General features: G+C 42.6%; 1 protein-coding gene across 2 annotated transcripts; it reads right to left on the minus strand.

Moving 5' to 3' along the window:
- Positions 1-15,771: 15,771 nt before the first annotated feature.
- On the minus strand, positions 15,772-17,866 carry LOC147737239 (uncharacterized). 2 transcript variants are annotated; one of them, XM_086920250.1, is made up of 4 exons: positions 17,541-17,866; positions 17,017-17,381; positions 16,365-16,848; positions 15,772-16,289 (listed from the first exon to the last, which is right to left on the minus strand). In XM_086920250.1, the coding sequence occupies exons 1-4, from the start codon at positions 17,864-17,866 to the stop codon at positions 16,040-16,042; spliced, it is 1,425 nt and encodes a 474-aa protein (XP_086776376.1). In that variant the 3' UTR covers positions 15,772-16,039. The 2 variants fall into 2 exon arrangements, with proteins under 2 accessions (XP_086776376.1, XP_086776327.1); XM_086920201.1 differs by having other exon boundaries at positions 15,772-16,260; positions 16,345-16,764; positions 16,849-17,233; positions 17,390-17,866.
- Positions 17,867-24,037: the final 6,171 nt, after the last annotated feature.

Here is a 24,037-nt window from a genome sequence, read left to right on the forward strand (position 1 = left end):
TCTGCAGATGAGCATTCCTCTGAGGGTGGTGTTGGGGTTGGTGTGGATCCGGTGTGGACTAAATAAACAAGGTCTCTCTCTCTCAGTATTAACAGAATTAACAGTGGGTAGCATATGGTCACCAATCTGCTGTGGCATACTCTGATTAGTTATTTCCATTGGTTTTAAGTGCTGCTCCCCCCTAATTTTATCAACAATAGTAACTGCATTTTTTTGAGTATCAGATTTCTTTACCAGATTTTCAAGTCTGCCCAAACGTTTAAAAAGGGCATTGAATTGTTTATCTACTAAATTCTTTAAACGTTCATAAACGGAGTCCACTATGGTTTCAATTGAAATATCACCCGGCCTAACACGAATACTAGGGGTAAAGGTGTGCTCAGTCTGAGTGTTGGTAGTGTTAGCTGCGGCTTCTAATGCAGTCAAGTCCACAGTAATATCGATTGTTTGCTCAATAGAGCCTGGGGACACAGCAATGGACCCTTGTATCCATGAACTCAAGGGTGTGGGTTGGGATTTTAGACGAGGTGGCTGCTTCCTCCTACTGCTAGTGGGTTTTGGCATAGTTTTCTTCCTTTTTGCCCCAATTGCTTTAGTATTTGGGGTCAAATTCCCAGTGCTGACGTTGGCTTGAGTCAGGGATTGACAATCAGGAAACTCCACATCAGCCTCATCAATCTCGGGATCTACTGGCCGCGTTTCTCGATGGCAGGTGGTGGTAATTAGTACATTAGGTGTCAGGGGGAGAGGGGCATTTAAATTACCCCGCTCAGCTCCTTCAGGCGAATGCAGCTGGGATACTGATAGGCCCAAGGAAAGTCTCCTCTCTGTTAGTTCAATCTGCAATGAGACGATACTAACAGCTCTTTCAAGCATACTGTCAATGGTAATAGTAGGCCTTGGGCCTGATGTTACTGTACGCTTCCCCATATTGCTTAATGCCACTCACCTTAATGGATCGCTAAGAGGGGTGGCCCAGCCCAGCCTCCTTCGGCCTCTGACGGGCAGCGCCGGGGCACGCCCGTGCGTGTCCCGCGTTGCGGGAGCTCTGGGCGAGCTTTAAGAACCTCCTGGCGTGAAGCGCTGCGTCAGCAGTCGCAAGGGATGCTGGGTAGTGTGGTCTCCTGGCCCCCCGGCGTTGATGCAGGCAATGGCTGCCATCAGCGCTTGGCGCGCGATCTTCGGTCTCCCCGGGCAGAAACAACAACAGTCAGCGCAGCAGGTAATCAACAGGAATGGACTCCCACGCTGTGGGAGCCCTGGGCGAGCTTTAAGTGCCTCCTGGCGCGAAGGGCGGCGTCAGCAGCCACAAGGGATGCTGGGTAGTGTGGTCTCCTCACCCCCGGCATTGATGCAGGCAATGGCGGCCCTCAGCGCTTGACGCGCAATCCTCGGTCTCCCCAGGCAGAAATAACAACAGTCAGTGCAGCAGGTAATCAACAGGAACTTACTCCTTGTATTTCACTGTTTAGCTACATCTGCTTGGAAAATTCCATGATGGGCGTGCCTTCATTGGATATGAAATGTACATAATGTATCTTTATGCTTGCTGATGTCAGTCCCTCTGCAGCACTCCTAGTGACTGGGCAAACCGGGCTCCGCTGTACTTTGAATAAACAGTTATTGGTTTGTATTCACTACCGTCTGACCGACACTTCATTTTGTGTGAAAGACTGAGAGGTGGTCATTAGTGACCCGGGTAACCCTAACGGGTAACTTCCTTCACCCCTCTGTGCTGCTTGATAACACTCCTTGGATTCCCCACTCCCTAGGCGCTGCTCAATGCTGCTCCTAGGATTCCATGCTCCCTCCGCGCTGCTCGATGCCTTTCTTGGATTCGCTGGTGGTTCATGGGAAATGTAGTTAAGGCTGTTTTTTATTAAGATGTTCTTTGAATGCTGCTGGATTAATAAAGTGATGAAAGATATGCATAATCATCGCCTCTTTGTCCTCAATAGAATCTAAACTTTCCTTTTCGTTAGCTGGAAATGTTTACCTTACTGCAGTATCCAAAGTAGAAAGTGCTTTCAGTTTTCCACTTCAATTCCATCAAGGTGAATTTCAGCTGCGCCACACTTTTGGAATAATTTCAGAAAGTTAATACTCTAGTTTCTCATTAGAACACTGTAGTAAAGTTGCTGTCCTCAGGGAGTTAACTGCATGTTTCGGTCTGTGTGCCAAAACGTTTTATTGAAATAGAAGATGTGTAAAAACTAATTTAAAACGTTTTCTAATTTTGCTTTCTACAGCACTAACCATCATTTCTATGACAAAATGAACTGCCTCTTTTTGTTCCTTTTTAAATTAAATATTTCGAGGTTTATCAGTTTGATTCAATCAAGATGGCTTCAGGTGTGCCACAGTTTTGTCATAAGTAAGACTGTTAGCGCTCTAGTTGTTCTTTAGAACACTCTGGGAGGCTGCAGTAGAACACTGTATATCAGTTGACATACGCTCCTCTTGCTGGTAGTAAACAATTTACTGAGAATGTCAGACTTTATTCTAACATGGCTGAGCAAGACAGTGTGGATTTACAAGAAACATGCTCTGCATTTTAGCTTTTGGAGCACCTTCCATACCTCTCTGAGAAAATCATGAGAAAACTGTTTTCTCTTAAACATGATTTATGAAATCTCATAAGCGGGTCAGCATTTTTCACAGGGTAAAATCAGCTTAGCATAGCTTAGAACAGAAAACAAATGATTTATATTGTAACAGTTAGCATCCTTTAATTTCACACGGTAAAATCACCTTAAAACAGACAATTCCTAAAATTAGTTTGCTACCATCAACAAATAATATATATTGTAACTGTTATCATCTTTTCATTTCAATTGGCTCCATGTCAAAGAGTCCTGTAATGGCTGCCACGGCATGTTGTCCATGTTGTGGCCAGCCTGTAAAGGGGGGTTCCTTTCCGGTGTGCCCACTCTGCCCCCTTACATATTTTTTAGGTTGAGCATCAGCGCATGCGCTGTCTGCAAGACCTGCTGTAATAATTGCAAGGGGTGTGATCCCACCTGGCTGCTTGCCATTGGTTTACTCCTCCATCACTCTTCTTTGTTGGCTTCTGATTGGTTGGCACTCCTGTAACATCACTTGCTGTTTTCTCTCAGGAGCACCGGCCAACTACAGTTTTGTTACGCTGTAGTTGTACATATGCTCCTTTGGGGACTACTGCTTTTATATCCACACCTGTACTACTTTTCTCCACACGTGCGCAATGCTTCATGTTTCGCAGGGCGCCCATTTCTACTTATTTAGTTTATTGTTACGATCCAGAAGTTGCCTCCGTGCAAGGCATTCATTCCCGTTCCTAATCTCATCAAATGGTAACTTGATGTTTCAACAATAAATAACAGTATTATTTAAGCCATACAAAGCCATTTTCCACAAGAAAACAGTTTGTTTGGGTGCTACCTGGCAACATGAAATTTGATTTTAGCGATAATAAAGCATTTTAGAAAATGTGCTTCTTTGTTTTGTACTATTCTTAGTCACCACCTCTTCAGAGGTCATAGAGGCTGGTAGTGCCAGTGTAGGATGGGAAAGGTGAGCAGAAGCCTGCTGCCGGTACTGAAGCATTCACAGCACAGGGCTGTACGAAGCAGACCGAGACAAAGGCAGCGCAAAGCCAGCATTCCGTCGTTTTCAGCTCCCCTTCTGCCCCCCTCCTCGCATGTGCACAGAACACCAAACTCCAATGGCCCTTGCACTTCATGCACATTACCACGTACGCAATGTACTGTGCAAACGCTAGCAATCTGCAAACATGCTTTCTTGCACACAGTTACCTATTCAGTGCCACACACAACCACGCAGTCATTCATGCCCAGGCCTCTCTCATACAAATCATCACATGTATCCTTTTACACTGCCATCACCACAGAAGCTAAAATAGTGGCCACAAAACAACACAAAAGACACAGCGGAGGTGGTTGCGACTGCAATCGCATCCGGAATAACAACTGGCTTCTCATCACCACCGTAGTGGCCGTGGTGCTTCATATGTGCTCCTCCATCCCTCATTTCTCCACACAAATCCCATCAACAACCATGGTGACTAACCGTCCCTACTTTTTACGGACTCTCCATAAGAATGCCTTTATACGAAGCCACGTCTATAATTTTCATTATTTTGGGTGACAGCCAATGAAGCGGCGTGTTTCACCCTCTAATGGTCGCCCCAGACTTTTTGTAGAGAGCTACTATGATTGGCTTGAAAGCCATCAGCCAATACTAGTGCTCGCTGCTCCACTGCAGGACTTATATCGGCCAATGAAAACAGCTTTGGTTACCCAGCCTTGGGTTGCTTTAGCTCCAGCAAATCACACTTTCAGTGTTATTCTAAATTGTTTACAGTGTCCTGCACTTTTCAAACTGCAACTCCGTTTGAGACCGGTCACCAAGTCAGCCATGGGCTTCATTACCCCCTTCAATCAACTTCTCCAAGGTAAGTGGAATAATTATGCTTTTCATGTTTTGAAGTTTTACATTTGCGTTTAGTTTCAGTAGAATGAAATGTATCTATGGTCACAGTGTTTTCACTCTTCCTCTCTGTATCCACATGTGTAGTTGTTCCTTCGCTCTTTCCATCTTTCTCTTTCCCTATATCTCTCTGCTGGTTCCCATTCCCAGTGCACTAGGTCTCGCATTTACGAGAGTCTGTGTTATTGGTATTGTACATGATAATCCCTTTTATTTAAGTTTTGTTTCTTAAAACATAAATGACAGGCATTGTCATTTACAATGCTTATGGCTTAAACTCTTGCAGATGCGAAACCTGTTGCATTGAAAATGCTTGTTTAATTAATTTATGATGTCACTGAGTCTGGTAAAGGCTACCAAAACATATTGTTCAGGTTGAAACCAACCATTCAGGATTGACTACTGCCTCCTAATTTGGTCAATCAGAGCACATTTGGACACTAACTGTCTAAATATAAAATTATTTTTGACACTTAATTTCTCAAAAACTACTGATTGGATTTACACCAAATAACAAAAAGCTAAATCTGTGGGCCAAGATATAGCTTCATGCCAAAGTTAGTGTAAAGCTGTTCAGCAGTTTTTGTTACAGCACTGTTTAAAGAAGTCTATGGAAAATACAAGGAGGAGACCCCTGTTTTTCTCGGCCCCCGCCTGATGGATCACCTCAAAACTTTCCAGGAAGGAGCTGAAATCAGAGGCCTACTTGTTTTTATAATGCCCCCGGGTGGGCCAGATCCTGGGGGATAATAAGCTTCAGATTTAGGAGAGAGGGGGCGCACTTGGCCCCACTTCCCCAGGCCAGGTATGACTCTGTAGACCACCACTCCCAAGCCATTGAAACTTAAGGGGAGGGGGCACGTGGCCCCTCCCTGGGCTGATTTCAGCCCTGAGGACCACAACACCCCCAGAGTCTAGCTATCCAAACCACAGAGGAGGGGGCAGATGCCTCCATCCTGGGCCAATTTCGGACCTGGCAACCCCATTACCCGGGGCCCAGCCGTAATTGTAATGAGGGAAGCCATGCAGCCCACCTCCCCGGGCCGATTTCATATCAAAAGGGGGGCATTCCCAGGCACGAAGCAAAAAATGCACCCCTCCCAGGGCCATTAATAAGCCTGGGGAACCCATACTCCATTGCCGGGTTGGCTATGCCCTGGGGTGCCCACACCCAGAGCATAGCAGTTTCCCTGCCCGCACTGGTCCGAACACAGAAACCTGTGTTTGCTCTCGCTTCGTGGGAGCAATTTTAAAGCTCCTGCAAAGCGAGAACATACACTACTTCTGCAGCCAGCAGGCAGGAGCATTGAAAAATGCACCTGGCTGCTGGGAGCAGACTTTATAATTGCTTCCCTGCCCGCTGTGAAGTGGGCAGAGAAACAGATGAAAAAATTGCTCTCGCATGCAGGGAGCAGCATTTTTAGCTTGTCCCTGCGAGCGGGAAATGCTGGTTCATGCCGTAGGCTTGGAGCATCTGGGGCCGTGCCCTAAGGTAACTATAACTCGCACCCTGGCCATGCACTGCTAATTACCCCATATATTACATCACTCATGATAACTTCTATGCCATCATATAATTTGCAGCGTCAGGGCTTGGGTGGTAAATGTTGTGTACTGCAAGCAATATACCCGAGAGTGAAAGTTCACATTCTTCTCCTTTCACTTTGCTTTTGGAGACTGTTCTCTGACCGCTGTCACTGAATCATTACTGTTGTAGAAAACAACCAAACACCACAATCAGCTGTGACTATTCACCAGTGTGTGCTTGTTAAATTAGTTCTTTTTGCAGGGACTCAGTCCAAGTGTGTTGAGTTTATAGGTTTTATCACTAATCCCTAAAGTTAGCTGAAAATACCCTTCTTAGTCCAAGCCTTATTCCTAGAGCTGCTTTTGTTGCGGGGATTCTGCTCATGCACACAACTATGCATAGGAAATGCCCATTCCAATTGGCAATCCAGGTAATGGAACACGGGCTGAGAGCAAGTAAAGTATGAAAAGCGAAATGATAATCCATATGCCACGCCCAATGTGCCCAAAGGCAGTACTCCATAGGGTTCAAGCTTTTGATCATGAAGCTTGGTGAGCCTGGGTCGGCTGTCTCTTGACAAAGACAGTGGAGCCATTTTGGAGCAAGCAAATAAACAGCAGCAGACCAGCAGCCAAGGCGAGAATTAGAGGGAAACCGCCAAAGTTGCTGGAAAAAATAGAATGAAAAAATGCCGGTATCACACCAAATATAGTTTGGAATGAGGTCAAAAGGCCGCAGCTAACAGTTTTAAAAAAGTGGGCCAGGCCTGTAGTGGTCGAGGCATTAAAGATAGTGTGGATTAAAGTGCCAAAATGAAGAGGGAGATCCATATTTAAAAGTGTGTGTACTTCTGTACGCGTGTTAGTTACATGAAGGACAAATGTTTCATGAGAAGAAGTGAGAGCGACTTCTTTTTGAGACAATAAAGCTCTTATTCTGTTCAAATTGTTGAACTCTGCTTTCAGGGTCGGAATGGAAGGCTAAATAGAGATATCAAGCCTCCCATGCCAGGGCGGGTAAAGCACATTTTTACAGCAAACTACTCGCTGTGAAACAGTGACAATGTATGAAATTCAAGCCAACATCCCGCAGCAAACTTCATGATTCAAAAGCAAAAAGCTACCGTTAGGTAATAGTGTGAATGTTGGTATGATAGCTAGCACAGGAATTCCCTTCAAAATGCAAGCTAAATTCGGAGCCTCCACGAGTGAATGATCAGGTGTGGAAGTACACTCCTCCCCTTTTAAGTAAACCTCTTAGCCATCCCTCAGACATTTGTATGAGAAGGACAGAGACCAAACTTCATGGAGAAAAGCGGTACCAAGTGGTTCATATCTACCCAGGGCATAGTGTTACATACATGAACTAAACTTAAACAGAGGAAAAGGCAATGTTATTAAACCATGGAGGAACCAACAGCTGAATTAGATTCGACTACAGAAAATGGTAATGGCTCTAATTTTTTTATATGCAATAGAGAATGTGACACATCCTTCATTGACATGAACTGTTATTTCTCTGTTCAATTAAACTGTAAAAACACTGAGGAAATATTAATGTAGTCCCAGGGCACTTTCCCAGATTTTAAAGTTTGTAAGGTCCATGCAAACTGCATGATGGACCGCAATTGATTTTGACCATGGAACAAAGCAGAAACATCATCTTACACAATATCCACAACAGATGAAACAATATTATCCAAGGTGTAAAGCCTGAAAGAGAGTGTGTTAATGCTATTATCAATGACAGCAAGCACTTTTTCCAAATTAGCTTGGTCTATTGCTCTTAAACGGGAAGCAGTCTCAACCTGCGACAGTTTCCAAACTTCATTGTAAATCGCACATATATATATCTTTTAGATCTTCCACTCACAGGACCCTTAACAAAATCAGTTAAATCAACATTGTCAGTGAACAAAGATAAATAATGTTTAACAGACGAAAGAGTGGAATGTTTCAGCCAATTTTGACATCATTTCCCCACTGACTAGGTGGTAACTGAATGGGAAGTTTCAAAAAGGGATCAGTTATGTCCTGTGTAAGGCCAGGGGCTAAACCCAGCAAGCCATGTTGACAAGAATCAGAACTTGGTGGCCACAACAGCCAACCCTCAGGATCCAGGGACGAAATGTTAAAGGAGGAATTTGAAATGAAAGATTGTAATTCATCAAGGGATCTATCAGTATGATTGTTCCAATTAGGGTAAGCATGCAGATTAGGAATTGTAGGGGTATTCATGTGTTTTGAAGTGGCCAAACTAAGACAAGTTGTTTGTGAGATCGTACTATTTAAAAACAACATGTGGCCGAGAATAAGACATGCTCGGTGTAAAGCTTCAGTGCCCTGCACTTGCCAGGGTCTAGAACCCCAAACATATTTAAGATCTATGGTATCTTTCCATAGCTTGTAGCCATCCACTTCTAACTGATCCATAAAGGATTTGGAATACAACAATTTTGAGTGAGTAAGTCTCACTTTTGAATTAGATTTGTAATTTAATTTAAAATAAAATGAGCTTGGGTTAGACCGATCAAAGTCAGTAAAATATGTGAATTTATTCAAAAGGGTATTTGAGCTGCCTTCTAAGGGAGTAGGACAATGTTCCCATTCGGTGTAATTAACCACATTTCTAAATGTATTAGCATTATGTTGAAAGTGATGGCCATTGTGTTGGTAACAGAACAAGTCGGCATAGTTTGTGGAGTCTAAATATAAATCCTCAGCATCAAAGGCAGCATAACATTTCAAATCAGAAAAGAGAGCTTCAACGGCTTGGACATCCCAATCATCAGAACGTATGTTTTGTTTCACAACATCCCCCATTGAAACACGAAGTACATTAGGAACATTAACCATCTCTGTGGGTCCATGAATTTGAAATTTTACAGCATCTCATACAATAACATCTAGCACGGGCTAGGCTGTGATGTTGACAAAAGTCTGGTCTTTTTTCATGATGTGTGATGAGGAGTGTGGGGCCAAAGTTCCATCAATTAATCAGATTTTTGATCGTTCAGTTATGTAGTGTCCATTTAACAGACGGAAAAATACCATCACAAATCCAATCGACATGAACAAAAAAATGGAGATGAGAACCAACCAGATGTAATTCCAAGGTGAAACCAAAAAATGTCTTTTAAACCAAGTAACAAAAATAGAAAACCTCAATGGTTCACTCGATGTTATAGAGTCACAGTCAAAGGAAAAATGTGACTGGTCAGCTAGACTTGTTTACACACCAGGCAATGACAAATCAGTGGGATATGTATACTCAGTATCTTCATGTGGATCGCCAGCTGGCGAATTTAATAATGGATTAGTGACTGTGAACATCTCTATAGCAAGGTCAGGGATGTTGGTGTCAGCAGAGGCCAAAACAGAATTTCTCATCAGTGCTGGACAAGAGACACCAGGAGTCATACTAAGAAGAATCAGCCACTCGTTGTAGTTTGACATTGTCAATGGAGTCGTACCTGTTTCCCTTGCGACCAGGAAGTGGTGGTAAAATGACTGTTCTTGTGCCCTGTATACCAAGCACTGGAACGGGTGCATGATAAGAGGGGCTGAACTCCTTCTTGTTCTCCACCTTCTCACAGACCAGGTCACCGACTCGGGGTAGCCAGCTAACTACCGGAATCTACCGGAATCTGTAGAGCAGCTTCAGCTCCAGATGTGGGGGAAAGTGTTCCTTTGCAAGACTGTCTCGAGTCTCTTGTAGGTTCTGTAACACAGCAGAATGATTATCTACGTCAAAGGGTACGGCTGTCGCCGCCATGTCTAGACCAACAAGGTCCGGGACAAACATTTTTATGCCAAAGAGCATTTCGTATGGGTTCTGCCCACCCAGAAATCTTCTAGGAAGATATTTAGTGCACGTAGTACCTAAAACCCTAGCTGCCAAAGATTGCTTTAAGTCACGGTTCATTCGCTCCACAACAGGATTGCCCTCAGGCCGGTATGGAGACAAAAATTTCACCTGCACCCACAAAGACCCCATGGCTTACTTGTACACCGCAGAGAAAACGTGTGCATGAATCCACTGCAACTAAGATATACTTATACCAAGTATCAGCAGAAAAAGGTCAGCAGTGATCTAAATAAACACAACCAAGTGGTCTATTAGATATATACAGCTGAGTTTGTGGCTGCCGTGCAGAAGTTGAAGGTTTAATCTGCTGACATACAAAACAAGAAAGGACATATTCACAAGTTTATTTATACAATCCACCCCACCAGTAACGCTGCTGTAAGATAGAGGCATACGCTGAAACATCGGCATGAACCGAGGCTATGCCTTCGTGAGCGACTGTTATCAAGGGTAGCCTGCGGTCCGCGTCGGGAATCAGCCTGTCACCAACGTTGTTAATTCTCACATAGGGAACTTTATCAGGACTTAAATGATAAGCGTATTTAGAAGGGAAACCCTTAGGGCAATTATCACCGATCTCTGTAGCAGCTATAGCTGCCAAGATGTCATCATCATTCTTACTGTTGGACCTTGTAACTGCTGCTACTACATATGTTGCTACTGTGGTCTTTGCTGCTTCACCAGCAAGACTGTTACCAACAGCGTGTAGTCCTACATGCTGGTGACCAAGAGTATGAATTACATTTACGAGAGGCAGGCGTTCTTCATTTCTGCGACTCAAACCCATAGCATCTTGTGCTTAATTGAGCCACCTTTGGAATCACGATAGTCATTCTGAGTCCAAAATAATACATTTTTATTGAAGGACTGAACACAGTAATAAGAGTCACTCACAATTAAAGTAGTCACACGAGGGTCAGCAAACTTCAATGCAAGCACTAGAGCACAGTTTGAGAAAGGTGTGTCAGGGCAAGCTTTGTTTTTTATAGTCTATTATGGAAAAATTCCAATCACACAATGGTTCATTTTTTTGTTTAATAAAGGTGTTACTATAGTCGTGATAGTACGTAGGAGAACAGCCAACACTGGTTTTACCCCTTAAATGGCCATCCGGCCTGGGGCTTCCTCAGGGCGTTACGAATCAGGTTGAAGAAGTATATCTGGTCATTCTTTTCTGTGGATAAATGGGGATTCCCTGATTTTGGTGTAATGCCGGTACGAGTCGTCTCGTGCGATTGGAATTTTTCCATAATAGACTATAAAAAACAAAGCTTGCCCTGACACACCTTTCTCAAACTTTGCTATAATAGGGGGTTAGGGGTTTCCCCATGCCGAGGGCAAGCTTGACAAAAAAGAGGGACCATTGCTCAATAAACGGCTAGTAAGGGATTGGGACCTTTTACCCCTCATTCTCCCTAACCCAAACACTAGAGCACGTAGCTCTGCCAACTGGGCGGTACAGTCACCTAATGTCTGCGTGTGCACGACATCGGACTTGAATTCTCCATTCACCATGGTCCCAGCCACGATTGCGCAGGCCACTGAATAAGAATGCTTAGATCCTATCGCCGGTTGCGCCGAACAGTCAGTGTTAATGATACAATAGTAATCCTCAAGCGTGCGCATGAACAGAGGAGCAGGATGAACAAACTCATGCTGTAAGAACTCCTGAAGTTTGCAATGAGGGGTCAAAGATAAATGTGACATCCGGAGATGTCAACGAAGTTGCCCATTGTATCCAATTAGGATATAAAACTTAAAAATCTGGTACACTGGCTTTCATCACTGCTTCAAATGCAGTATAAGGTGTAACAACCAACATGTGTTTTCCTTGTGACTGAGCTCTCTCTTTTAGAATCGCCATCTGTACAGCTGTCAAGACTTTCTCGACAGAAGAAAATCGCTTTTCAGCCGAAGTGTACAAGTGTGACTTATAAGCGGTAGGCACTGTGTCTCCTTCATTAAACGTCAAGTACCTGAAACCCACGGCACCAGGCACAATTCTTATTACCAGGTTATTGTGGTTATCATGAGTCAATAAGTACTCAGATTCAAGAAGATCAGACTGCAAAAATTGCAGAATAGCTGAATTTTCAGGCAGCCAGCATGACTTGGTAAAAGTTGGTTGTATCAAACCATATAGAGGTTTGATACGCTGGGCATAATCGGGAATATAAGTACGCCCGAAATTCAAAAATCCCAGCAAGGATTGTAGTTTTTTCAGAGTTGTAGGAGACCATAAACTTGCACATTTCTGCAGGAAGTGAGGTGCAAGACCTCTACCTTCATTGTTGAGCCCAGGAACAAAACTGTGAACTCCGCAATGTCTGACTTTGCAAAGATAAATTTATAACCGAAGTCCGCAAACATAACTATGATGCGGTCAATGCGACACAGATGCGGCCATAATTCGTCGTCCATTAGATAAATATCATCAATGTACGAGTACGCATTAGGATCAATGCCATCTAAGAAAGAGACGACACGTGTGGCAAAGACACCTGGGCTGTTTTTATAGCCATGGCCAATCTTTTAAATTGTTTTTGTTTGCCGCCACAAGTGAACGCTGTCCATTGACTACTAACGGAGGACAGGTTATGACTAAAAAAGCCATTTGAAATATCTCGTGTGATCTTAAATCTTTTTCGCATTAGACTGTTAACGAGAGCTGAACTGTGGGTGTTCTGTACCGCATATGTACGACAATGTGAATTTAAATGTCGATAATCAAAAACCAGAAAATACAAGAATATGTCTACACCCAATTAATTTCCAAAACTTATTTCAGATCATCGGAGAAACACAAACTTATTGAGTTTGACCCGGTATATTTATTTATACCTGTCTATTTCGAAAAAAAATGTCATTCTTCTTTTGAAATTTTCGCAAAAAGGGAAAAAACTGTACATTCAATACATTTAAATTCCAACACAATTATCATACATTCCACAAAAAATTCACTATACAAACACAAACAATTTAAATTTTCAAAAAAGTTAATCTGAATTCATAAAGAATGAAGAGACAAAGTCAAAAGGAAGGAGCACGTCCTAAAATAAGGATGACTTTTACAACCAGCAAGAGCTAGTTCAAACGCTTAGTGATATTGTTTGCTCCCTCAGATGTGCCGACGCGTTTCTAGTCCGAGGAAACCAGTTCCCAGACTGTCACCAGCGCTTTGTCACTTTTCTGTGTAAAATGCAGAAAAACAATAAAGTTTTAATTATCTAGCTTGAAGCCTCTATTCTTTCTGGTATTGCACTAAACGATCTAAAATATGTACCTGTTGGTCTCTGATGTCCTGGCCTCTCAAACTTTTTTATGAATCTTTGTATTCAAGGAAGTGGCTCAAGCTGTGAAACAGGACACTTTATGTTGACTGCCTGTGATAGAAGGAAAAAGTTTGAGTTTCTCCACTCATTTATGTACACGAAGCGGAGAGGAGGAAGAAGATACAATCTTACTCATTCCTACCTCTTTTCCAGGCTCAGAGTCTTAATAGCAGCAAGTGGTTCGCCTGTGCTTCTGTTTTCAAAAGCAGGTTCTGATAAAAGAAATTGTAACAATATTGGACCCATAATCTTGTGTACCCAACACCAGCGTCGTTTGTTGCCACCAGTTTGCTAAATAACGTACCTTTGTCAATGCGTAGGTACTGGATTGAATTACTATATCCTGATTACCATCAATCACCAAGCCTGGCAGGGGCACATGCTCCCTGTGTCAAGAGAAAAGATCGATACATTTGTATCCGACCTGAGCAACACGTCTAAGTCCAAACGGACGGCTTCCTACATGAGGTGGGCTGTACATACTTGATTCTTTTCTTTAAAGGTGTAACCGGGATAGCTTGTCTTTATCGCACGGCTCCTAAAATTATAACAAGACTTATTTACTGCGTGTAGCTTTTAAATTCACACGCGTTGTGCCGCTTACAGAGTCGGCATTTTTAAAGAAAATGTATTAAAACTTGTTCTGCTGCAAGACACATATTGAACCTAAGTCCTATGTACCCCCAACAAAAGAGATATAAATTTGACACAAGTCGTCAATCGGGGCATTGAGATAACGTTGAGATAACGTTGATATGGTGTGAACCCGGCGAAGACTGGCCAAGTGTCCCCAGAAATTGACAAGGGACCTAACCAAACCGAAGTTACGGTGTGGGGGAGGGTGCCATTAAACCAAACACGATGCTGTCATGCCGAAATTGGAATCTCTTGTGTCCTATATGGAGTATAGTTCACAGGAATCGCAGTGTGAGTATATGTATGAAACGTATCCTCATCTGCATTTATTGCAGGAAACGTGACCCAAGAGTAGAAAATCTCAAAGGGGAATGCCGAATCAGCACTCACCACAAAGCTAACAGACATACCATTGTCTGGTACTCCAAACTGCGCCAGATGACGCCGGAGCGCTGCCCAACTATGCTGAGCTATGTCAATATCACCCATGAGGACATAGAGAAGAAAAACAATTTATATAAATTGCAGTACAACAAAAAAGGGTAGTAATTCAAAATGTGAACCTTTTTTATAAATCTCATGCTTGAATTAACCTATAACACATTCGTATAGGTAGGTTAATCCGTCACGCCCACTAACCGGAAAAGGTGTTGAGGGTATTGAGGACAGATACAAGCACTAATCAAGACTTTGGGCGCCATGTAGCGGGAATTCTGCTCATGCACAGAACTATGCGCAGGAAACCAGGACCTCAGTGTATTGTGGTGTACCAAAAATCCACCTCAGTGCCCAGAACCCCTATCCGACTAGCAACAGTGTCTCATTCATTCTCTGTACTACAGCAAAGCTACCAATGAACAAGCGACTTTGGGACCTCTCAGGAATAGTGGGAATCAAGAACACTCTTTTGTTTTTATTCTCTTAAATGTCCACAACGTGAGCAATCAGAGACACAGTATAGTTTAAAATGTTTATTTCAACTACGTGCTCTAAGATGCAGTATCTTTGCTAACATAAGTAAAAAGATGCATAAAATCAATACAATCAACATTGTTACAATTCCATAAAATACAAAGGGAGAAATCATATTATAATATATATTATAATATGATCATAGTGGAACCAGGTCTATAGCGCCTTGTGTACCACCCTCCCCTTGCTAGGAGCTAGGTATTATAATAATACAAGATCTCTAGGTTAAAACCGGGAACCCCATACCTCCAAAGTCAGGTGAAGTGAATCACATCCCAGATCAGCACAGCTCTTTCTCGATTGAAAGGTTTTTTCCAAGTGCTAGTCTCATGCATGCAGTGTAATATGAAAAGCACCTGAGATTCAGAAATGAGCAGCTGTGTTTGTGTTGTGTCTAGAGCGTGGGCCAATCAACCTGCATCAACAGCATACATTGTTATTTTAACCTTGAACACTTTGTGCAGACTTGAGGTCACAGTGTGAGTCTAGAGATATGAAAAACAGACCGTTCTCATGTGAAGGAAAAGCTAGCAGTTTGTCTTTATAAAAACAGAGACATGTAGTGTCATGTGCAAAAGCAGCAAAATGGCGTTTTCGCAACTAACTCACTTATGCTAATATAGCAATGTGTGCAGGCAGAATCATATTCATCCCTAACTGCACTGTTCTGCTCCTGTCTATGTCCTCAGATGAGTCAATATTATTGTTATTGTTCTTAAGTTCTTTTTGAATTCACTGCATCTCTAGGATTATTTCTAAGTGAGTTAAACAAAGGTGTGTGTTCGCTGAGGCTATGTAGGATCAGAAATTGACAAAAGCTCGTCACACTTTTAGTGCAATTGTAAGGTTTACCCCAGGTGTGTTTTCAATTGACAAAATCACTTCTGACATTCATTGCAATGCTCTTTTTTACTCTGTGTGTGTTAGTTGATGTATCCGTAGGTTTAATAACTGACAGAAGATATTCACACATTCACTGCACCTGAAAGGATTTTTCTCTGTGTGCATTAACTGATGAATCCTTAATGCAAAAGATTTCCTAAAGGTACTTCTACACTCACTACAGTTGTACGGTATTTACAGAGTGAGTGCAAGCTGATGTCTATATAGGCTTGATAATTGACTACATTTCTTCACACATTCATTGCACTTGAAGGCTTTTCTTCTGCGTGTGTTCGATGATGCCTGTTTAGGATTGATAATGGACTTTAGCTTTTCAAACATTCATGGCATTTAAAAGATTTGTTTCCCCTTTGTGATCTCGCTGATGATTTCTTAATGCTGAAGAGTAAGTAAAACTACTGCCACATTCATTGCAATGGTAAGGTTTTTCCCCAGTGTGTGTTCGCTGATGTCTCCGGAGGTCTGTTGACGAACTAAAGCTCTTTACACATTCATTGCAATGGTAAGGTTTTTCCCCTGTGTGTATTCGCTGATGTCTCCGGAGGTCTGTTGACGAACTAAAGCTCTTTACACATTCCTTGCAATGGTATGGTTTTTCCCCTGTGTGTATTCTCTGATGTGTGTGGAGGTTTGATAACCGACTGAAGCTCTTTACACATTCACTGCACTGGTATGGTTTTTCCCCTGTGTGTATTCGCTGATGTCTCCGGAGGTCTGTTGACGAACTAAAGCTCTTTACACATTCCTTGCAATGGTATGGTTTTTCCCCTGTGTGTATTCTCTGATGTGTGTGGAGGTTTGATAACCGACTGAAGCTCTTTACACATTCACTGCACTGGAATGGTTTTTCCCCTGTGTGTATTCGCTGATGTCTCCGGAGGTCTGTTAACTGACTTAAGCTCATTACACATTCACTGCACTGGTATGGTTCTTCCCCTGTGTGTATTCTCTGATGTGTGTGGAGCTGTGAAATGTGTTTGAAGCTCTTTACACATTCCTTGCAATGGTATGGTTTTTCCCCTGTGTGTATTCTCTGATGTCTTTGGAGGTGTGATAACTGACTGAAGCTCTTCACACATTCACTGCAATGGTATGGTTTTTCCCCTGTGTGTATTCTCTGATGTGAGCGGAGGTTTGAAATTTGACTGAAGCTCTTTACACATTCACTGCAATGGTATGGTTTTTCCCCTGTGTGTATTCTCTGATGTGTGTGGAGGTTTGATAACCGACTGAAGCTCTTTACACATTCACTGCACTGGAATGGTTTTTCCCCTGTGTGTATTCGCTGATGTCTCCGGAGGTCTGTTAACTGACTGAAGCTCTTTACACATTCACTGCACTGGTATGGTTCTTCCCCTGTGTGTATTCTCTGATGTGTGTGGAGCTGTGAAATGTGTTTGAAGCTCTTTACACATTCCTTGCAATGGTATGGTTTTTCCCCTGTGTGTATTCTCTGATGTGTGTGGAGGTTTGATAACCGACTGAAGCTCTTTACACATTCACTGCACTGGAATGGTTTTTCCCCTGTGTGTATTCGCTGATGTCTCCGGAGGTCTGTTAACTGACTGAAGCTCTTTACACATTCACTGCACTGGTATGGTTCTTCCCCTGTGTGTATTCTCTGATGTGTGTGGAGCTGTGAAATGTGTTTTAAGCTCTTTACACATTCACTGCAACGGTATGGTTTTTCCCCTGTGTGTATTCGCTGATGTATTTGGAGGTGTGATAACTGACTGAAGCTCTTTACACATTCATTGCAAAGGTATTGTTTTTCCCCTGTGTGTATTCGCTGATGTCTTTGGAGGTGTGATAACTGACTGAAGCTCTTCACACATTCACTGCAATGGTATGGTTTTTCCCCTGTGTGTATTCTCTGATGTGAGCGGAGGTTTGAAATTTGACTGAAGCTCTCTACGCATTCATTGCAATGGTATGGTTTTTCCCCTGTGTGTGTTCGCTGATGTGTTTGGAGATGTGATAACCGACTGAAGCTCTTTATACATTCATTGCAATGGTATGGTTTTTCCCCTGTTTGTATTCGCTGATGCTCTTTTATGGTTTCTAATTTGCTAAAGTTCTTGACATATTCAGTGGAATTGCACGATTTTTCTCCTGACCGTGTTTCCTGAAGGGTCAGCATAGTTAATAAACTACTTGCGTTATTTTCACATTCCCTGTATGTGTTTGATATTGTGGACGCTTGATTTCCGATTTAACAATAAAATACAAGACTCACTAAATACCTGCCACATTCACAATATCAGTTAAGGCTTCCTTGTGGGTGATTGCATCTTTAGATTGGATAATGGCTTCACATGCTTGTGGGTAAAGCTTAATCTTCGTTCCGGTAGGTGTAAATTGGGGAACTACTCTGTATTTCAGAGAGCAGAACTCCGCTTTCCTTTAGCCTTCAGTTGTTAGGCTCCACTTTGTTGTGCTTTTCCCTGGTGCCTGTGGTTTGGCTAGAAAGAGTTTGCAATACACCTAGAGCACTGAATGCTGGTCTGTTGCCAGTTTCGATAGCGAAGCACTGCTCTAGCCATATCATGATGGTGAAGCGACTCGTAATGTGTACAGCTACTCCAAAGAGTGTCCTGGGGCCAAGCACAGGTCAGAAAAGAAAGTAAATCCGGTTGTTTCAAACATGGAGAATAAGCCAATAACATTATCATGTTGCTAACAGCTCAAAGAGTTTGTTCCAAGCTATGGATCCCAAATAGACACTAGACCTTCCTCCAACTCTCATGCCGGCCTCATGATCAAACCTGATCTGCAGGTGGTTTATCAGTTTTGTTGTCTTGGTTTTGTTGAGGTCATTTCTTTGTCTTGGGGTGTCGAGGTGCAGAGCTCAGACTCGTATTCACTGAATTGCCTTTGACTGCTTCTTCCCGGATCTGTCCTCTGCCTCTGATTTCACTGATGTTTTTGGAGCTCCTTATTTTTGATAATTTTTGCAGGTTTGATGTTTTATCTTCATTATTCATAATCAATCCATGCATTTAAGACTTATTTTCTGTTGGATGTAAAGAAATGCAATATTACTAAATGCAAACATAAAGAATGTGAATACACAATATTTAACCAGCTGTAGAAGACATCTCTTCTCTACCATATTTGAAATTTAGCAAGGAACATTTTACCATACATGGATATTTCATTAAAACTGTGGTTGAACATGTCACATTGTATTTACTTCTGAAAAGGCAGTGATTTACCATTATTCACTGAGTAACTTACTAAAGAAAGGGCAGTCACAGAGCACTCGTGCTACAGGTACAGTTTTAAGTAGATATACATGGACAAGATTTCAATTAAACAGAACAGATGGTGGAAAAAGAGAGGAATCAGGAAGCGCTGCCGTTAATTCAGTTTCAGGAAGTATCTACCAAAGGTGGCTCTTTAGGAAGTGTATAACAAAGGTAACTCTGCAGGAAATATTTAACCAAGGTAACTCTTCAGGAAGTATATAACAAAGGTAACTCTTTAGGAAGTGTATAACAAAGGTAACTCTTTAGGAAGTATACATGACAAAGGTAGCTCTTTAGGAAGTATATATGACAAAGGTAACTCCAGACACCTTTTTCCACAATGCTTTCCTGTTCACACTGGATCAGCTCAAATGTCAACTCCCGCCTTTACCTGGCAGCTTATTAAGTGTCTTTCTATAAGTGCGACGGTCCTCATGATTGCCCTACTCGCGGTTGCGGTCAAACTGCCACCATCCAGACGGACTGTCCGCTGTATTATGAGTGTGGTGGTGGGACCGCCCCCCACCAGGATCAAGGATCCTGCTGTGGAAGCGGTCTGCAAACACCCCGAATATGTTGGCAGTGCCGATACCGGCATCGCCGATCATATTACGGTCTGCATATCCACCGCCCTTTTCCCTGGCGGGTACCCCGCCATGAAAAGGATAAAGGACATGCAGGTAAAGGGGCCCTCACAGGACCCCGGCCGATTCTGCTCCTGGGGTTGCATGCGGGAGGCACATGTTGTGCCACCCAATGGAATTGCGCCCTTGTTCCTGCACAGTGTGGCATGCATGACATGGCGCAGGAACGTGCTGCAGGAACTCTTAAGGTTGTGGTATGCTGTTTAGGTTCTCCAATGAGCCTAATACAGCCGCCGCAAGACTGCTGCTTCAACGCCCACCCACCCTGGATTTAGGTCATAATCCGGCGGCGGGCTCCCAATGGGCTTGGCAGTCTGCCTTGTACCTCCACTGTGGTAGTCCCATTGGAAGACCGCCACACTCGTAATAGGCCCCTAAGTCCCCTTCAACACATTTACAGCCCTCCTGGCTCAAGCATTTCTGGATCCTAGTAACCTAGAAGACTGGAGCATTATCCTGAGTTGAGGTGGATTTTCTATCAGCGTAATATATATACATCTCCCTTAAACTAGTGCCTGATTCTGAACTGAATGACAACTTACAAAAGTGAGGGGCAGATTTATGAGTTCTGGTGCATCTCTGCAAATCAGCAGGGATGCGCCAGAACTGATGCGTCACGCAATTCCCTCCTTGCGGCACCACAGATGCGCCGCATTTAGAATGCGGCGTACCATGGTGCAAGGAAGGGCAGATGCATGACTCATCTTGTGGTGTACGGGCGGCGCATTGCTGGAGTAGTGTCGCAAGTGCGACGCAACTCCTGCAATGTACAGAGGCCACCCATACATAACGTGGTGCGTCACTCCTTACGCCTGCTTCAAGCAGGCGTAAGGATTTGATGCAGCAGCCTCGTAAAACTGACTCAGTGAAATCTTGTAGATTTCACTGCCTCAGTTTTACGGGGCTTTCCTACTAGGGAACGCCCACCCTGCGACAGAACGCCCACATGAAACCTGACGCAGGTTCCATGTGGCGCAGGGCTTTACAACGTGACGCATCTGCCTAGATGCGTCACATTGTAAATAGGTCACAGGGATGGGCCACGTTTCTGTGCCGTTGCGTTACACAACAGCGGCGTAAACGTGGCACAAGTCCGACATGAATCTGCCCCTAAGACTTTAGTTCTTCCTAAACTAGTTAAAGTTAAGATCCTGTTGTATTTCAATCAGCAGCTCCTTCCAGGACTTTTTGTAAAACAGAAGGAGGGGTTATTATAATGGGCCCGACTTTATGTTGCGCTCACAGATTTGGCAAACAAACATTAAATCATGTAATTTATTATTCAACTATATCAGTCATTTAATCCATACAGAGAATCCATCACAACCAATAATTTAACTGAAATATCAAGCATCAAACAGATGTGTGCGTATTAATAATTGTTTTTGTTTTTCAACATTTACAAGATATTTGACTTATTGTTGTCTGTCTGAAGGCCAGGATGCTACTTTGTGACTCAACAGGGCTTTGGTAGAGCGGGAGGAGGTGTCTGATGTCCACAGGTGAAGTCTCATTTCTCCATTCCCATATTTCTTTTATCCAGGTTTACTTCATTCCATGTCCTTCAGCTCCCTAATCCCCTCGGTCTGTGTACTCACTCAACAGGGTTCATTGTTAGCTGTGGCAGGGGACACACTTGAAGGATGCACACAGCAGATGTATGATAATGGCCTGATAGTGAAGAGGCCATGGTTGGTAGTACGGATCTCACAAGCTTCATTTCAGAAGCTCACCTGGGAGGTCCTAACTGAGGAGGTGAACACTTTTTTTGGGCTGTCTGTGTCCAGTTTATCAACGCTCAGGGTTTAGTTTCAAGTCAAGAGATAGTGCAGGATTAGAATAAATGTAATGTCAAACATTCCAACAAATGCCTTTACCACGTATGCCTTTACCACGAAACACCTTTACCACGCAAGTCTTTACCATGCATATGCTTTGACCACGTAACACCTTTACCACGCAAGTCTTTACCATGCATATGCCTTAACCACGCATAATGATTTACAACAATGGCCCTGCGATAAACTACCTCAAAACGACTTCATTCAAAGGACGATCAGCCGCACTCTCACTCTGTGTCCCACGAAGACGACACACCATTGTCCAAGCACTCACTACTGTTTTATTAATTCTATAATGCAGCAACACTCAACACACAATGCCTACGTGTTTCGACTCACGCCTTCAACCGTGCAACCCAGTGTACAACAACCACAGTGTTTTTAAAACAAACATCACTACACATTTAAGGTCTCCAACGCGGCTGTCCTCTAATCATCTATAAACAGGTTACGACACTTGGAATGAGTGTCTTCTCTCTGAGCAAAACCAATTTGACGTGTGAACGTCTTGAAGAATATATTCAAACTTCAAAAAATCATGATTTCCATCGTAATTTATTCCATGTTTCTTCACAGGAAATTGTATGTATCATGCAGCTGATTGCTAGTTTAACATCCTTAAATTTCCCAAGATTTTCAGAAAGACCATTGAGAGTTCACCCAATGCATTTCGGACTTTTAAAGTCCTTCGTCAGGGGTAGTCTGAAAATAATGTAGAAAAAGTACATGTAGGATCTTTTCAAGTGTCACATTGCACAAACACATTTACAGAATAAAATAAATCACATGCTGCAAAATCATTACTGATTCAACCATAATTGTATCAAAAACCATAAGTAAAATTACACAAAACGAGTAGCATAAAACCAAAATATCAAGCACTATGAAGAGGAAGATAAGTTGATGCTCCCTAGAAATCCTGATCAGAAATAAACCATGAATGTATCACGTTTACCCGAGGTGTAAGAAATGAATATTAGAAAGTGCAAGTAGCTCGAGGTTGGAATGAAAAATGAAAACAGGATAGGCAGTGTATGAAAATCGTAATTACCAAGTGAGATAATGTGTCAAAGTAAAGTGTGCCGAAAATAGTACCAAGTTAAAGAAAGAGCGTGAGCCCAGATAAATCAAGCCGGATATACAGTGTGGAGAAGTGCGGTCGGTTAAAAGAATGTGCTAGCGGCGAGTGGACCAAACTTACTTGAAGGTTCAGAAACGAACAGCGTGTCAACGCCGTTCAGCTATCTTTGCACCAAAGCGTGTGTTCGTGAAAAAGAAATAGTGAAGGGGGAATGTGAACTAGAAATGTAAACATAGAAAGAGGACACATATGGTGGTGGCCATCTTGTAACAGTGTATTTGGAAGATGAAAGGCAAATAGTGAAACTGAATGGATTAATACTGCCCAGTAATGTACCAGTAAATGAAAAAAGTAGATAAAATGTAGACAGTATGTAAGAAACAGATATCAAGAAATACAGATAATTCATGACTTCATAGGTAACACAAAAATTCCATCCGATCATTTAAACCCAAAGGTTTCGATGATTGCAGAAATTTTATCCAGTAATTTTCCCTTTGCAAGATAAAGTTAGTATTGTCTCTGTCATCACGCTTAGGCACCACTTCAACAGCAGCAAATCGTAATTGACTGATGTTGTGTCTAAGTTCTTTAAAGTGAGCTGCTACAGAAGATTTAAGGTTTTGAGTCCTGATGTTGCTTTTGTGTTCATTAATACGTGTCTTTAACTTGCGAAAAGTTTTCCCTGTGTAGATCAATCCACAAGGACATTTGATGATGTACACCAGATTTTCGGTATCACATGTGGCATTGAGTTTCAGCTTGATGTCGGTGCCTTTCATGGGGTGTTTTAAGATTGACCCTCTGATAAGGTTGTTACAGTTTTGACAGTTAAAACAAGGTTGATTGCCTTTGTAGATGGTGGAGGTTACTTGTTTCGGTTTGGTGATCATTTCTTTTAGGTTGTGACTTCTTTTGTAGGCAAATAATGGTGGACCTTGAAAAATGTGCTTGAAACCAGGTTCAGTACCTAGGATTGACCAATGTTTGAGTATAGATGTCTTATATGATCTCGGGTTGACTGTATATTTCGATACGACCACAGGTCTTTTGCTGGTGTCTCTGTTTTTAAAGGTCAATGCCTCCTGTCGACTCAATTTATCACAACGTTCTTTGGCATTTTTAAGAATGGTTTGCGGATAACCTCTTTGTTCAAACCGTCTGATCATAGTGGTTGTCTGTTCTTCAAACTTGGTAGTTTCAGATACTATTCGTTTGCTGTGGTAGGTGGTATTTCAAAGCCGTCTGGTGAAAAGATTTGTAATGCAGAGTGTTATTCTTATCAGTGGATTTTCTGTGTAGGTCAGTTTCTAGATGATAGTTTCTTGGTTGACCTCATGGGTGAATTGAATGCGATCATTAATATGATTCAGTTGTAGTAGTGCATTGTTCAAAGATTCATGGTCTCTTTGCCACAAGACAAAGATGTCATCAATGTACCTTAGGAAACTCCTGGCATGTGTCTTCCAAGAATTGAGGTTCAGAATATTGTTTTCT

This window comes from Lissotriton vulgaris, chromosome 1_1 (assembly GCF_964263255.1).
Source record: "Lissotriton vulgaris chromosome 1_1, aLisVul1.2, whole genome shotgun sequence".
In the NCBI taxonomy this organism is placed as follows: Eukaryota; Metazoa; Chordata; class Amphibia; order Caudata; family Salamandridae; genus Lissotriton; species Lissotriton vulgaris.